This window comes from Sturnira hondurensis, unplaced genomic scaffold (genome assembly GCF_014824575.4).
Source record: "Sturnira hondurensis isolate 20B ecotype Veracruz unplaced genomic scaffold, ASM1482457v3 Scaffold0013559, whole genome shotgun sequence".
NCBI classification, from domain to species: domain Eukaryota; kingdom Metazoa; phylum Chordata; class Mammalia; order Chiroptera; family Phyllostomidae; genus Sturnira; species Sturnira hondurensis.
This window is the reverse complement of record NW_028086190.1, coordinates 2,445,509-2,457,796: the sequence shown is the minus strand read 5'-3', so window position 1 is coordinate 2,457,796 and position 12,288 is coordinate 2,445,509. Positions and strand designations below refer to the sequence as shown.

Below are 12,288 nucleotides of genomic sequence, written 5' to 3'. Positions count from 1 at the left end.
AGCATAGGGTAGATAGGAGGAGGAAAGCAACAGGCTAAGAAGTGACGGGTCAGTTGTACTATATCAGGTACTAATTACAAAGCAATGCAGAGAATAAAAATAAGAAAATATATGTGTATTTATATGTAAAACTAATTATATGGATTATTCCATACTCTGCTGTAACTATACAAATATGTAACTACAGATTGGTATCTTTAGATGTACGGATCTTTATATACATAGCTATGTATGACTGAAAACATATTACCAAGAATGTCTCGCCTGTTCCTTAAACTGAACTCTGCTGAAATGACTCCTGACAAGTGTCTGAGCTATTCCTGCAGATTTCCAGCAGATGTGACAGCCTCTTCATATTTTTAAATGTTAGCGCTGTCAGCCATTAAAGCCCCAGGGTTAAGTCCCCACTTCACTGTTTGTTCAAGTGACCTTAGCAAGTCTTTGCAGCCTTCTAAGCTTCCATTTTCTTAGCTGTAAACTGAGGATAGATATAGTACTTTCCTCATGGAGTTGTTGAGAAGATTGAATGGTGTATTCCAAGCTCTTAGCCTTATGCCTGGCAATAATGTGCAACCTGTGGACTTTGACTATCATGATCATTGGAACCGGAATGAAAAGTCTGGTCATTTCCTTACCCAGTTAGATGCTCCCTTGCTTCATGAAAGGTGGTGGATCCTGCCCACCACCCTATAAGGCCTGCCAAGTCACCCATGCCCATCACAGCTCCAACTCCTGTTTTCCCAGCTGGGAGTCAGGGTCATGCAGATGTCAGTGGGAACATTGTACGTAGGGATGTAGAGGAAGATTGTCTGCTGTTGATGCGGTCATTATGCATCTTGTTCTCTTTTTTCTAAAAGAACTGCCTAAGGTCACTAAAGCAATGAACCCAAATCAATAGGGAACCAACCAGAATGGGAGTCCTGGATGCAAGGCCCCAGAAGAACAGCAGTGTACAGATTGTTGAGTATTCAAACATGGCTCCTGGCCTCCCTTCCAAATACAACAATCTCCTGTTGATTAAAATAGAACGTGTGAAGATCTTTGGGCCATTTTTTTTCTGTCACCCTGCTCTCCTTCTGCATTAAATTATCACATGTCAGCATTGGCAGCTATAGACTTGGTGACATTTTTTTAAAGCATTTCAACAGTTCTGGTAGCAGCCTGTCCTCTTGAAGGAAGTTGTGCTCTTCAAGGGGCACGCCTGACCCCAGTTCAAGCAATGTTTGACGAGATGGGCAGTCCTGGACTGCACACTGCTGTCTCTGATATGCAGTGAGAGTCCTACCAATCACAGAGACCTCCCACTAGCTGCCTTGTCTACACTTCATCACCCCTCAGCCGCCCACTCTGGCCTGACAGTGTGATTTGTATGCAGGTGTCCAGGAGGCTGTGGTGAGCTGCCTGAACAAACAGACGCAGGAGCCTGCTGATGAGAACCTGTGCGTGACCAGTCGTCGGCCCCCAAAGTTCCTGAAAACCTGCAGTTTGGATCCCTGCCCATCAAGGTAACAGGCATGTTGCCTGCCCTGCTCCCCAGGAGCGTGTTTGGAGCTGGGTGCGCCTGCCCGTGGGCAAGACCAGAACGCTTATTGTTACACAGTGTTTTGAAAACCAATTAGCATCAGTTCAAACTTTGAGTCAAATCCACTTAAATTTAATTGAAACCAGGGCTTTGGAATTCCAGCCCAATGGTCATGTTCAGGGTCCAGAAGGCTCCGTGCACTGAAGCGAGTCTCATAACATGGCGGGTATGTGTACGTGCCACACGCTGCTTTCTCCAGAGGGAGTATGAACTGACCACAGACTTCATGGTCTCTGCCACCCTGTAGCCTGTGCCCCAAGCCCTCACAGCATAGGAACAGACTGGCTCGTGGGGCATCTGGGTGGTATAATTGATCCACTGTAAACCTGTATGCAAAGCACGCAGATTCATTAGAGTGTTCTCTGGGGTATGTGTGTGTCATTTCACTTGCGTAAAATCAGTTAGAGCATTTTATTGTTCAGCCCTGCCTGGGTCTCATTATTACCCAACCCTGAGTCTTAGCTAACCAATCCAATCGCTCTTTTTCAGTCCACACAATTTTATGGTGTCTTGAGAGATTTGCTTTCAGACACTGCTTTGGAGCAAATCTCTGTAGAAGCTAAACCATCTCATCTACGATTCTGGTTTCAAAGGGAGGTGTTTAAAGAACCAAAGCCAGACTTCCAAGTCGACTAGTGGAATGAAGAATGTTTCCAGATAAGGTCATATCTTAGATGTGAAGGGGAGTGAATGCTATTTCTGGGTGGTATCTCTTCTGTTTCTGTAAAGAATCCTGTAGGAAGCCAGTGTCGCCTTCAGGAATTAACAATAATTTGCTGGTCAAACTGATACCCCTTGTCTTATATATTTCTCAGCCAATTAGATGCCTTTCTTTGGGACTTAGATTACGGGCCTCCTCCAATCAGATCAGAGCGTAATCTCACAGTGACACTTCTCCTGCTCTAGTCACCCGAGTTGTTCTATATCTTGATCTGCATAGTGGTCCTGGCTTTGCTTTCACAGGCAGAAGTAAGGAGGGCCACTGGTGCCATATTCTCTAAAGGAACCAGAGAGTTAGCCAGTCACTGCTTGGAGCAGCAAAACCCCACCCATAGGAACAGCAGCCAGTAAAACAGAGAAAAGGGCTGGACCCAGAAAAGCTAGATCCAGCACATGGAGCACTGAGAAACCCCTTTTCTGTTTCCGTCTGACCTGATCTACATCTCTGTCCTCACTGTACTGTTCAACGGTAGGGTGAACCCAAGACCTAATTACATGGACAAGGGGTACAAACCCCTTCTTTCGGACAGTGTTGTCCCCGTATAGGAAGACGCTGAGTGGCCACAGCACAGACAGCCTGCTAGGGCCTTGGCTGAGAAACCCAGAGGCCCGGCTTCCCGTCCTAGGCCGGTCACCACTAGCTGTGTGGCATTGGGCAAGGCGCCTGCCCTTTGTATTTCCACATCTGCAGAATGATCTGAGGTCACCACATCCTGCTCAAATATCCCCTGACTCTTTGTTTTCCTGATTCTTCTACAGACAGAAGAATGAGGACTACTACTGCTGCTTTATTGTGCTGATAATAGATGTCATTTCTGTCTGCTTATTTACTATTACTCTAAAAACAAACAAACATGACAGCCTTCCCAACCACATTCTAGTGCTGTAATGACATCAAAATGCTAGGATGAGTGGAGGCAGTGTCGAGGAGTCAGTACCTGGGACTAGCTCAAAATCTTCTGGGGTTTGTAGCCACCAAACCCATTCCTCCCTGCAGCAGCAGGAGGAACAGGACCCAAGGTGTTACTTCTCAGCCTCACAGTATTGACAATGGCTAAGTTGGATGAGTTTAATTTACTCTATGATGTTTATGTTGACCCTGGGCAAGGACTCTTGTTAATGCTTAATTTTGTTTCATTGCTGCAGAGACACTCACTGCTTTGATTTCGCACTAGCCAGTTGTCAGACTGACAGGCAAGACCTCCCTTACTGGGTGCAGCCAAGGATTTCTTGGGCCAACCATAAACATATGCGCATTTGTAGGTTGATGCTAATTAAAACAGCAAAGTGGGCACACGTACAGCGGGTCGGTATGACTAGCTCTCTTCACCCTGCCAAAGAGCCACAGCAGATTTTCATCTGAAAAATGAGAAATGTATAGAGGTGAAGTCCTGTGGAATATTTCACTATGGTATCAAGGAGGAAAATATACCCTTTGTAAAAGTTTGGTGTAAAATGTATAGGAAAGAGAAGGCGTGTTTTTGGTAGGGGTGTAATAGTGTGGTAGTGTTTTCTCATGCACCTTCTGTTTAGGTGGGAGAATTTAAATTTTTAATTCACAGAAATTTTTATTGTGCATGGATCAGTGTTTCCCACATGTTTTAGGGTGTTCTCTGCTCAGACCCAAGTTTCTATACACTGGGCTCTTGGTCTGTGCTGATGTCCACGTGTTCAAAAAACAGCATTTTTCATGGGACATCGGGAATGATGTTTCAAGTCTTGGTTCCTGGGTTTATGTGTCTCTGAGAGGAGACCGCTGGTTACCTGGCTTCCCTGGACAGCGGTGAGTTCTGTTGAACACCAGTTGGGGAGCTGTTTCTCCTCATGTGTGGTCAGAGTTCTCAGATCACTGGGTGAGTACCAGGGGCCCCAGGGCATGGCCTGTCCGGGTGGTCTTTCTAGCATCACACGTCCCTTCTGCTGACTCAGACTGTGTGAATGGCAGAGCTGGTATCAGAGCACATGTCCAACTTTCACCACGTCTATGCAGATATGTTCTCACACTAGCTACTCACAGCAGGAAGGGTGTGTTCTAAAGCTATAGAGACTGTCCTATGGTTCCCATCTGTGTTCCCATTTATGTCTGTATATGTTCATGAGCAACAACTGCCTGCATTTTTAAAGGCACTTTAAAAAAATACTAGTTATCAACTGGAGAGAACTATACTTTAAAGTCCTTGCTATCAGCTTTATGTCTTCTCCTCTGTCTTCAGCCAGTGCCTAGTCTGATGTCTGACACAGAGTGGGGTCTTATTCAGTGTGTACTGAGCTAATGAGTATGAAAGACTAGAGCCAAATTTATAAGCAATAGTGTTTAGGCCCTATTATTAATGACAGCTGGGAGGACCCTAGTGCTGTCTGCTCTCCATCCCCCTAACCCCTTCTGTCCCACCTACCAGATGGTCCTAAAATGCTTGAGTCTTGCCTTAAGTTGAAGCTTTAAATAGCAATTTAAAATATAACTATCCTTAGGATAAGTAACCCTTTATGTTATCCGCCACATATGGCAAAGTATCCTCAAACTAAGAACAGGAAGGCAAGCTGTAATACAGGGGGTGCAGACATGATTGTTGAATAAATTGTCAGCCTTGTCCAGAAAGGGGTTTGCTCACGGGGGGAGATGGAAGGCGGTGTGTATCATGAGGACAGGTGTTAATCCCTTAACAACCTGGCCTAAAATTGGCCAGAAGAAGTCAGGATTATTTGTGCTTGTGAGCAGACAGTGAGAATGTTGCATCAAAGTGGATAGCAAAGAAGTTATCATCACAAGGAAGAAAAATCAGCATGGCATCTCTACCACCAGCTGAGTACTTTGCGCCTGGAAGCCTCACCACCCTGCCAACCTTCACTTGTGGGTTAGACAAGCTTATGGGAGAAATATTCAAAAGGGAGTTAAGAACAGTCTTTAAGAAAGAGGTCAGCCTCCTGCTCCCAGTGAGGAAGTTTTCTGAGTAGGAACTACACAAGCACTGTGTGAATATTCTCATTCTTTAAGTCAAGCCTAGCAGACACAATCAAGGGAGAAAGGCACCATGCTCTACGGCTCCACTCCCTTCTTCTGCCCAGAGATAACCACCAGAGATAACCACTGGTGTGTGCCTTCCCAGACCTTTATTCTAGTAGTTTATATACAAACATGAACATATACAAATACATAAGGTTTTCTTCCCTTTTACAAGTGGGGATTATATTCATATCTTGTTTGGCAACTTGATTTGTCACTTAATTAATATGCACTAAGCATCCTTCCTATCCCTAAGACCACCAAAATAAAAGCCATCAGACAGATTTATACCTGTGTTCCAATTCTGCTCTGTCCCATTTAGCTGTGTGATCTTCAAGAGGTCATGTACCTTTTGGGGTCTTCAGATTCTTCTTCTCTAAAAGAGGATCATAGTAGGTGCTCAAAAACATTAACTTTTTTCCTCCTTCCCTTTAACTCCTCCCATGGTGAGGAGGAGTTATTTTTAAATAAAACAATGTTTTGCATTGGGGACTTAAATTTGATTAGATTTTTCTCTCTTATTCAGCTACAGCTTCACTGGCCATCTCCCTGGTTTATAGTAGCAATGACATGAGCAGCCCGAGGAAAGCCAGAAACCACTACCTTAAAAGAGAAAAAGAGGGAGCATGACTGTTATTAATTATAAGCATTCGATAGCTTGGCCAGCGTGTGTTGAAAAGATTTGGTAAACGTACCTGGAGGAGGGGAAAGAAGTGAGCAATGAAAGCCAGATGGCTGAAAATGAAGGAAATTCCAGGCAATTTCTGCAGCTTTGTTCTAACATACTTTTTAAACTAAACTTTTATTTCTCTGCAACAGAGAACAGCTGAGTGGTGCAAAACAGATAAACAGTGAAGGGGAGGGGGAAGCTCATAATTCCAGGAACAGCACTTGGTTTCTGCCCCCTGCCCCAACCCCAGGCTCTTTTCTCAGACCTAGGGTGGTTCCCAGAACCATCAAGAACTATAAAAGAAGCTTGAGAATCCCAATTTGAGAGGAGAGAGTTAAGAAAATCATCCCAAAGGTCACAGAGTCTCCTCTTTAAAAGCAAACTTCAGAACGCCTATTTTATTGTACACTAACAAAAGCCATGCGCACTAGCACCAAATGATTTCCAATTTCCATTTTTTAATATTAACCTAAAATGGCTAGAGCAGAAGGTGCTGCCTTCTTATACAGCCACGTTTTAATTTATTTGTTGGAGCTTTCAAAGCTTTGCAGGCATCTTGCCCCTTGACAACTTATTTTAAGGTTACTGTTTCAACATGCTCTCTAAATATTGGTTTATCTTCTGCTGTGTTTCCAAAGTTTCCATATGCTGCCTTTTGGCTCTGTCCATACTAACTTTTAAGTGCTAAAAGCAAAGCACACCAAAGCTCACTGGCGTCCACAGAAATTGAGTCCAGATTTGGAGGCCATACTCAGGCGCCTTTGGAGAACTAATGCTGTTACTACAGTCATTCTTTTGGGTAAATCCAGGTACATAATTACACCGCCTCCCTCTTTCTTCCACCGATGGACAAGTTACAACAGAGGAACCTGCCAAGACCTGTTTCTTAACTCTTGGACCTGATTGGCCCGGTGGCAGCCTCTGTCGTTTCTCTACCCAGGAATGTGTTGGCCAGTTGATCAGAATTGTCCCCAGCAGCATTTTGACATCAACAAGGGTAAACGTCACGTGTATACTTTGCCTCAGGCCTTAAATCTCCATTTCTCCTAAAGACAGCCTTTTCCCTGGCTACACATCCCGTCATATCAACTGAAACCTCTGTGCAGTGAGCTTTGATAATATTAGACACCACTTTGCAGGCACAGAGTCAGCTGTTGCACGAATCTGGGGTAAAAATCAAAGGACTGGATCTACCTTCCCATCATGTCACCTGAAAGCACAAAAGACTTGTTCTAAAAAGGTAGAAACATCAGCCTTGAGGCAAACCCATTCAATTAAGTCCTGAGAGGGAAGCTTTCCTGCTTTTTAAGACCTGTGTAAGGACTGACAGCCCATCACATAATGCTGCCTGGACCCTGGGAAAGCCCTTACACAGACCATTGACTAAAGTTAAACCCATGCAGAAAAAATATGGCAGAAAGTGTTTAACATCTCAATTCAGTAAAAACTAAAAATGCACTGGCATTTTCATGTACACAGTCTGCTTGTATTTGGTTCTCTGGTGTGCTTAGAAGACAAAACCCTGTTCTAAAGGGTTGGCAGTTAATGGAGGAGGAAGATTTCAAAACAGTAACTGCTGTAAACGAGGCAAGCACAGCCTGATTGCCTGATTGCAAGCACAGGCAATCACACATTCTGTGTGAGTGTGAGGCTGAAGGAAGGCTTCCTGGAGGAGGCAATGCCTGTGCTGAGTCAAAAGGCAGAAGCAGGGGTTCCGCGGGTGAAGAAGAGAGAGGGCTGACTGCCTTTGCAGGAGAGAGAAAAAGCATGAACACAAAGGAAAGGACAAGAACTGGAAGCTTGTGTCAGAGGGTGGGCAGGGGCCAGATCAAGGGTAGCCCAGTGTGTTAAATTAAGTTGTTTGGGCTTTATGTCCTTTATGACAAACCACTGAAAGGAGTTAAACTGGGATGTGGAAAAGCAGATTTGCTTGGAGAACGTTGCCTCTGGTTGCTCATCCGACAGAGCTACAGTGGTAATGGTTGCTAATTCTCATACTGTAGGCATCCACACTTTTTCTCACGTAGAGTCACAAATAAATAGTGTGCTCTGTGTGATGCACACCATTATACTTTCATTGACATTAGTAATGACTCTTGCCCTAGGTATGCTAGCATGTTGTGTGCTCCCACAATCAACCCAGTGTGCTGTGGGCTCGGTCAGTCCACCTGGCAGAGAAGGGAGCCCCAAGGAGGGTGTCATGAAGGAAGTAATGGGAGGTGCAGCTGGATGATCCCCGAGGCCTTTGCAGCTCTAATATTCTGTGATTCTTTGAAGGTAATGATAATTATCTACAGAGCCGAAGCTTTTCAAGAGAAAAAGAAAAAGTAAATTCTATTAGAAAAATAGCTTGGGTCAGATTTAAGTCCTGAAGACAAAGCACCTCTATTAGTCACAAAACAGGAACTGGCTTTAACTACAAATGAAGAAGCCATGAGAAGTCTACAGGGAACAAGGCTTCCATTTTCATAAGAAAATTTTAGGCGAGAGCATTCAGGCAGCGGGGGTGGTAAAACATTGAAATGATGAACATACTTATAATACCTTAATAGTCTTGTCGACATGTAAAAGGATACAGAATATTCCACATCTCTCGATTTAGAATTTTATAGTGCCTTTAATACTGGAATTTCTCTTCATTCAGACCCCATTGAACAAATATTTATTGAACGCCTACTTCACTGCCAGACATTGTGCTGGGGATTCACTGATAAACAAACCCACTTTGTTCCCGGAATCAGGGTTTTGGGAACGGTCCTGGAGAAGACATTACAGGTTTTTTATCATGGGTACTTTAAGTGCTGCCCTTATAAATTCAGGTTTTGAACTAAACCACCCCCTGAGCTCCTCACTGCCCCCAGAGCTGACACCTCCGTACCACGCGTCAGTGCCATCACCACAGGGTGGGGTACATCCCCACCGGATAGCTTTCTGCTGTGGGTATCATGAGGAAACATTGGCGCTTTACAGTTCAAAAACCTTCCAGCTTACAAATCAATCAACAGAAATGGAGTGGAGGCTCCCAAAATAAATCTTTTCTACTTTTGTTTTTTTACTTTCCCTATAATCCAGTGTTTCAGATGTCCTGAAGTAGTGAGTTAATGGCAAATAATGGCTTGGCGAAAGCTTTGAGATGAAAATTATTGCTGCCTAAGTGTACCCAGTGACTTGTTTGGAAACTGTGAAAGAAGGCCTCATGCAGAATTTGAGATGTAGAGCTTTTCTGGGACTTGGTGTGAGGAATCTGCTATGTTGCTAAGTGCCTTAAACTTGGAAAACAAGGAAGGAGGAAAAAGACTTGAGAAAGAGATGAAAAAAAAAGAGAGATTTAAGCAGCATGAAAGTGAGGGAGTGAAAAAGGAAATGCTCTGCTTTGTGCCCAATAACCTGAGGATGCAGTTCAGAAGCAGTTCATGCTTCTGAAAATATTATTCCTGTCATGGTGCCATCCTGAGGTCAGGCGGTTCTCAGGTTATCTGCCACAGTGACAGAAAGATCTGTCACGAAGCAGAGCCCAGCCAACTGCTGCCTTTCCTGTGGTGAATCAGCATTCTCCCTTTATTCTTGTCATTACTATTTATGTGTGTGTGTGTGTGTGTGTGTCATTTTGTCTAATTATCTTTACCAGGGCTGCAGGACACTTTGGGGGTGGTGTTAGTGGCACAATGAAGGCTTGAATGATTGCTGCTAGATTAACGCAGCTCCCAGACCCACCGGATGCGCTCTGCTTTCTCATGGGGCTCCTGATGTCTCTTGGGGCCTAGACAGGCACGGACACAGGTCAGAGACTGTCTGTGAAAACAGCTACAGGTGGCATGTTCTCTGAGATACCCAGCTGTTGACTCTGGTTCCTGAGTGGGTAAAACATAACCGCCTTTCCCACTGGCCAGATGTAGCTATTCATGTGACTCAAACAGCCTAATGTGGTCTTCTGTCCCTGGTACATAGAGCTGGACAGGTCACAGTTAGCAGTGGTGTGATACCAAAGTCGTTGTTTACTTCGATAGTGTGCATGCCTCTGGGAGAGTTAGCTCATTATCATCTTAGCATATTTTTTTAATGAGGCACCATATTTTTCTTAATAGGAATCTTGGTGACACTTGGGAATAGGGCAACTTCACAACAAGAACCTAAAGGGGGTTTGGCAATGACAAAGCTAAATATTCTCCACCAAGAATAAGGACATTGCCTGGAATAAGGGAGGACTCATGGATTTTGAAGTCAGACAGATAGTGGCTCTCCCGATTGCTTTGTGGCCTTAGGCTGGCTACTTTAGCCTCTCCAGGACTCCGCTGCCCTTACCTGTAGAACAGAGACAATTGTTGGAACCACACAGAGAGGTTGTAAGGATGATCATGTGAAGTAAAACACTGAACCAGTTCCTACCTCATACAGTAGCTGCTCAAGACCAGAGGGGCCTGCCATCCCTCTGAGTTCACGAGGCAGGAAACCACATGACAGAAGAAGACCTTTCTATTTATTTCATAGTCATTGCACCTCATTCCTAAATTTTCATGACCATCTTGTGTGGGGGTGGAGTAAAGGGGAGGCGTGGACAGAACCTAGCTTTGAGCCAGAGTCCTGTCCAGCCTGCCAGACCCCTGAGGCCGTTCTAGCACAGGAAGCAGAGCAGCTGCTTCCCCTGGATTCCAGCAAGCCTGCAAAAGGTAGCTGTTGTTGGGACACTCTGTTTGACTTTAACACCTAATCCAATAAGGTGTGTGTGTGTGTGTTTTTTTAAGAACAGTAATGGGATGATGAAGTGGGATCCAGGGAGACAAAGTCCAAATATTCCTAGAAAGTTAATATCCTGTGTGACATGACTGAAGGAAGTCAGGCCCGTGGGCAAGTGAGGTGTGAGTCCGCAAAGAGAGCAGCTGTGTCGTGGCGGTCAGAAAAGCCTGGGATACGTCAGGAAGAAATCAGAAAGCTTATGTAAATAATGTTATTCCTGGCCAGTTGTCTCCTCAAATACTTGTGAGAGAGAGGAGAAAAGGGAAGAAGGAAAGAAGTAAAATCCAACCCGGTGCAGATAAAACCTAGGGCATCCTGCACCCACACCCCTGCTAACCTTTGCAGGCCGTCTTTGAGCAAGGTAGGGTTTCCCTAATAACTTCCATTTATTGGGAACTCCTAGCATGCCAGTCACTTTACATACAGCTTTCTGTTTAATCTTCCCCACAGTTTATGAGGATTTACTTTTCCTATCCTAACTTTATAGCTGAGGAAACAGAATCTTTAAGGAGATCGTGTAATTATCTAGTGGCAGATGCAGATTTGGAATAAGGAATGTTTACTCACATAGTTGTTACTACAGAGTTTATGTTCCGGTCTTTGCCTCTATTGACGTATTTGTACATCCTCCCTCCCTTCTCCCATCCCTCCCTCTCTGCATCCCCTGTCTTATTCTAGGCACCAAACTCAAAACATGGGGATTACCACAGTGAAAAGAACAGTCTTCTTAGTCTCATAGTAACGAACAATCTAGTGAAAATCACAAGCAGGTTAACAGGCTCTTCTTTTTTTAATCTCCATCAGATAAGCTTCATTTCATACTCTCAGTTGCCAAGAGTAGCACTAGACTCTTGGTAAAAGCTGGTGCTTAAGGGATAGTGAAAATATCATTCAAGTACACACCTTTCAGGGCAAAGCCAAACATACAGGAAATGAACCGTGCTAAAAGAGAAACTAAACAGACCTAAGTGAATGTCTTAAAACCCAATACTGAGTCATTAGGCAAAGCACTCAGTTCCTAAGAAAACATTGTTATAAAGAAATACTCAGTCATCCAGAGAGATGTAGCCTGGGCTTATGAATCTGGAAGACGGTGGTGGCTGTCCTGGAGCTTTGCATCGTTGCCACTGCTAACAACCAGTGGCTTAGTTTTTGCCTAGCTGATGGCCTGTTTATGTTGTAAATTACAAACATCACTTCTCCCTGCCACGCACACGTGCACACTTCTCTTTCCCCAGCTTCCCCAGTGCAACCCTGGGCCACTGTCTTCTTTATTGGGCCACACTGTTCTCTAACTCTCCTAGTACCCCTCTTCTCTGTCCCCCAGAGACTTAATCTCAGTCACCTTGCCCTCTGACTACCCAAATTCCCAACCTTTTTCTACCACTTGAGCAGGACCCCCCAAACTCTTGCAACCTTTTTCCCCTACCTATCCTCCATTTATTCAGTTCAACTCAATTAAGAATTAAGAAAATGAAACTACCTAAGCAAATTCACACTAAGGTACACATGTCCCCAGTCCTTCGTTCCAGCCTTAAGAGCGTGGGCTTGGCAGTCATACAAACCTCAGGTAAAATC

General features: G+C 44.4%; 1 protein-coding gene across 2 annotated transcripts in view; it reads left to right on the top strand.

The window, feature by feature from the left end:
• ADAMTSL1 (ADAMTS like 1) overlaps positions 1 to 12,288 on the top strand; it is a 437,788-nt gene that overhangs the window by 246,504 nt on the left and 178,996 nt on the right. For both annotated transcript variants that reach the window (XM_037061917.1, XM_037061916.1), the window contains one exon: positions 1,376 to 1,505. In XM_037061917.1, coding sequence (XP_036917812.1) covers positions 1,376 to 1,505 — 130 coding nt within the window. The remainder of the gene's footprint in view (positions 1 to 1,375; positions 1,506 to 12,288) is intronic.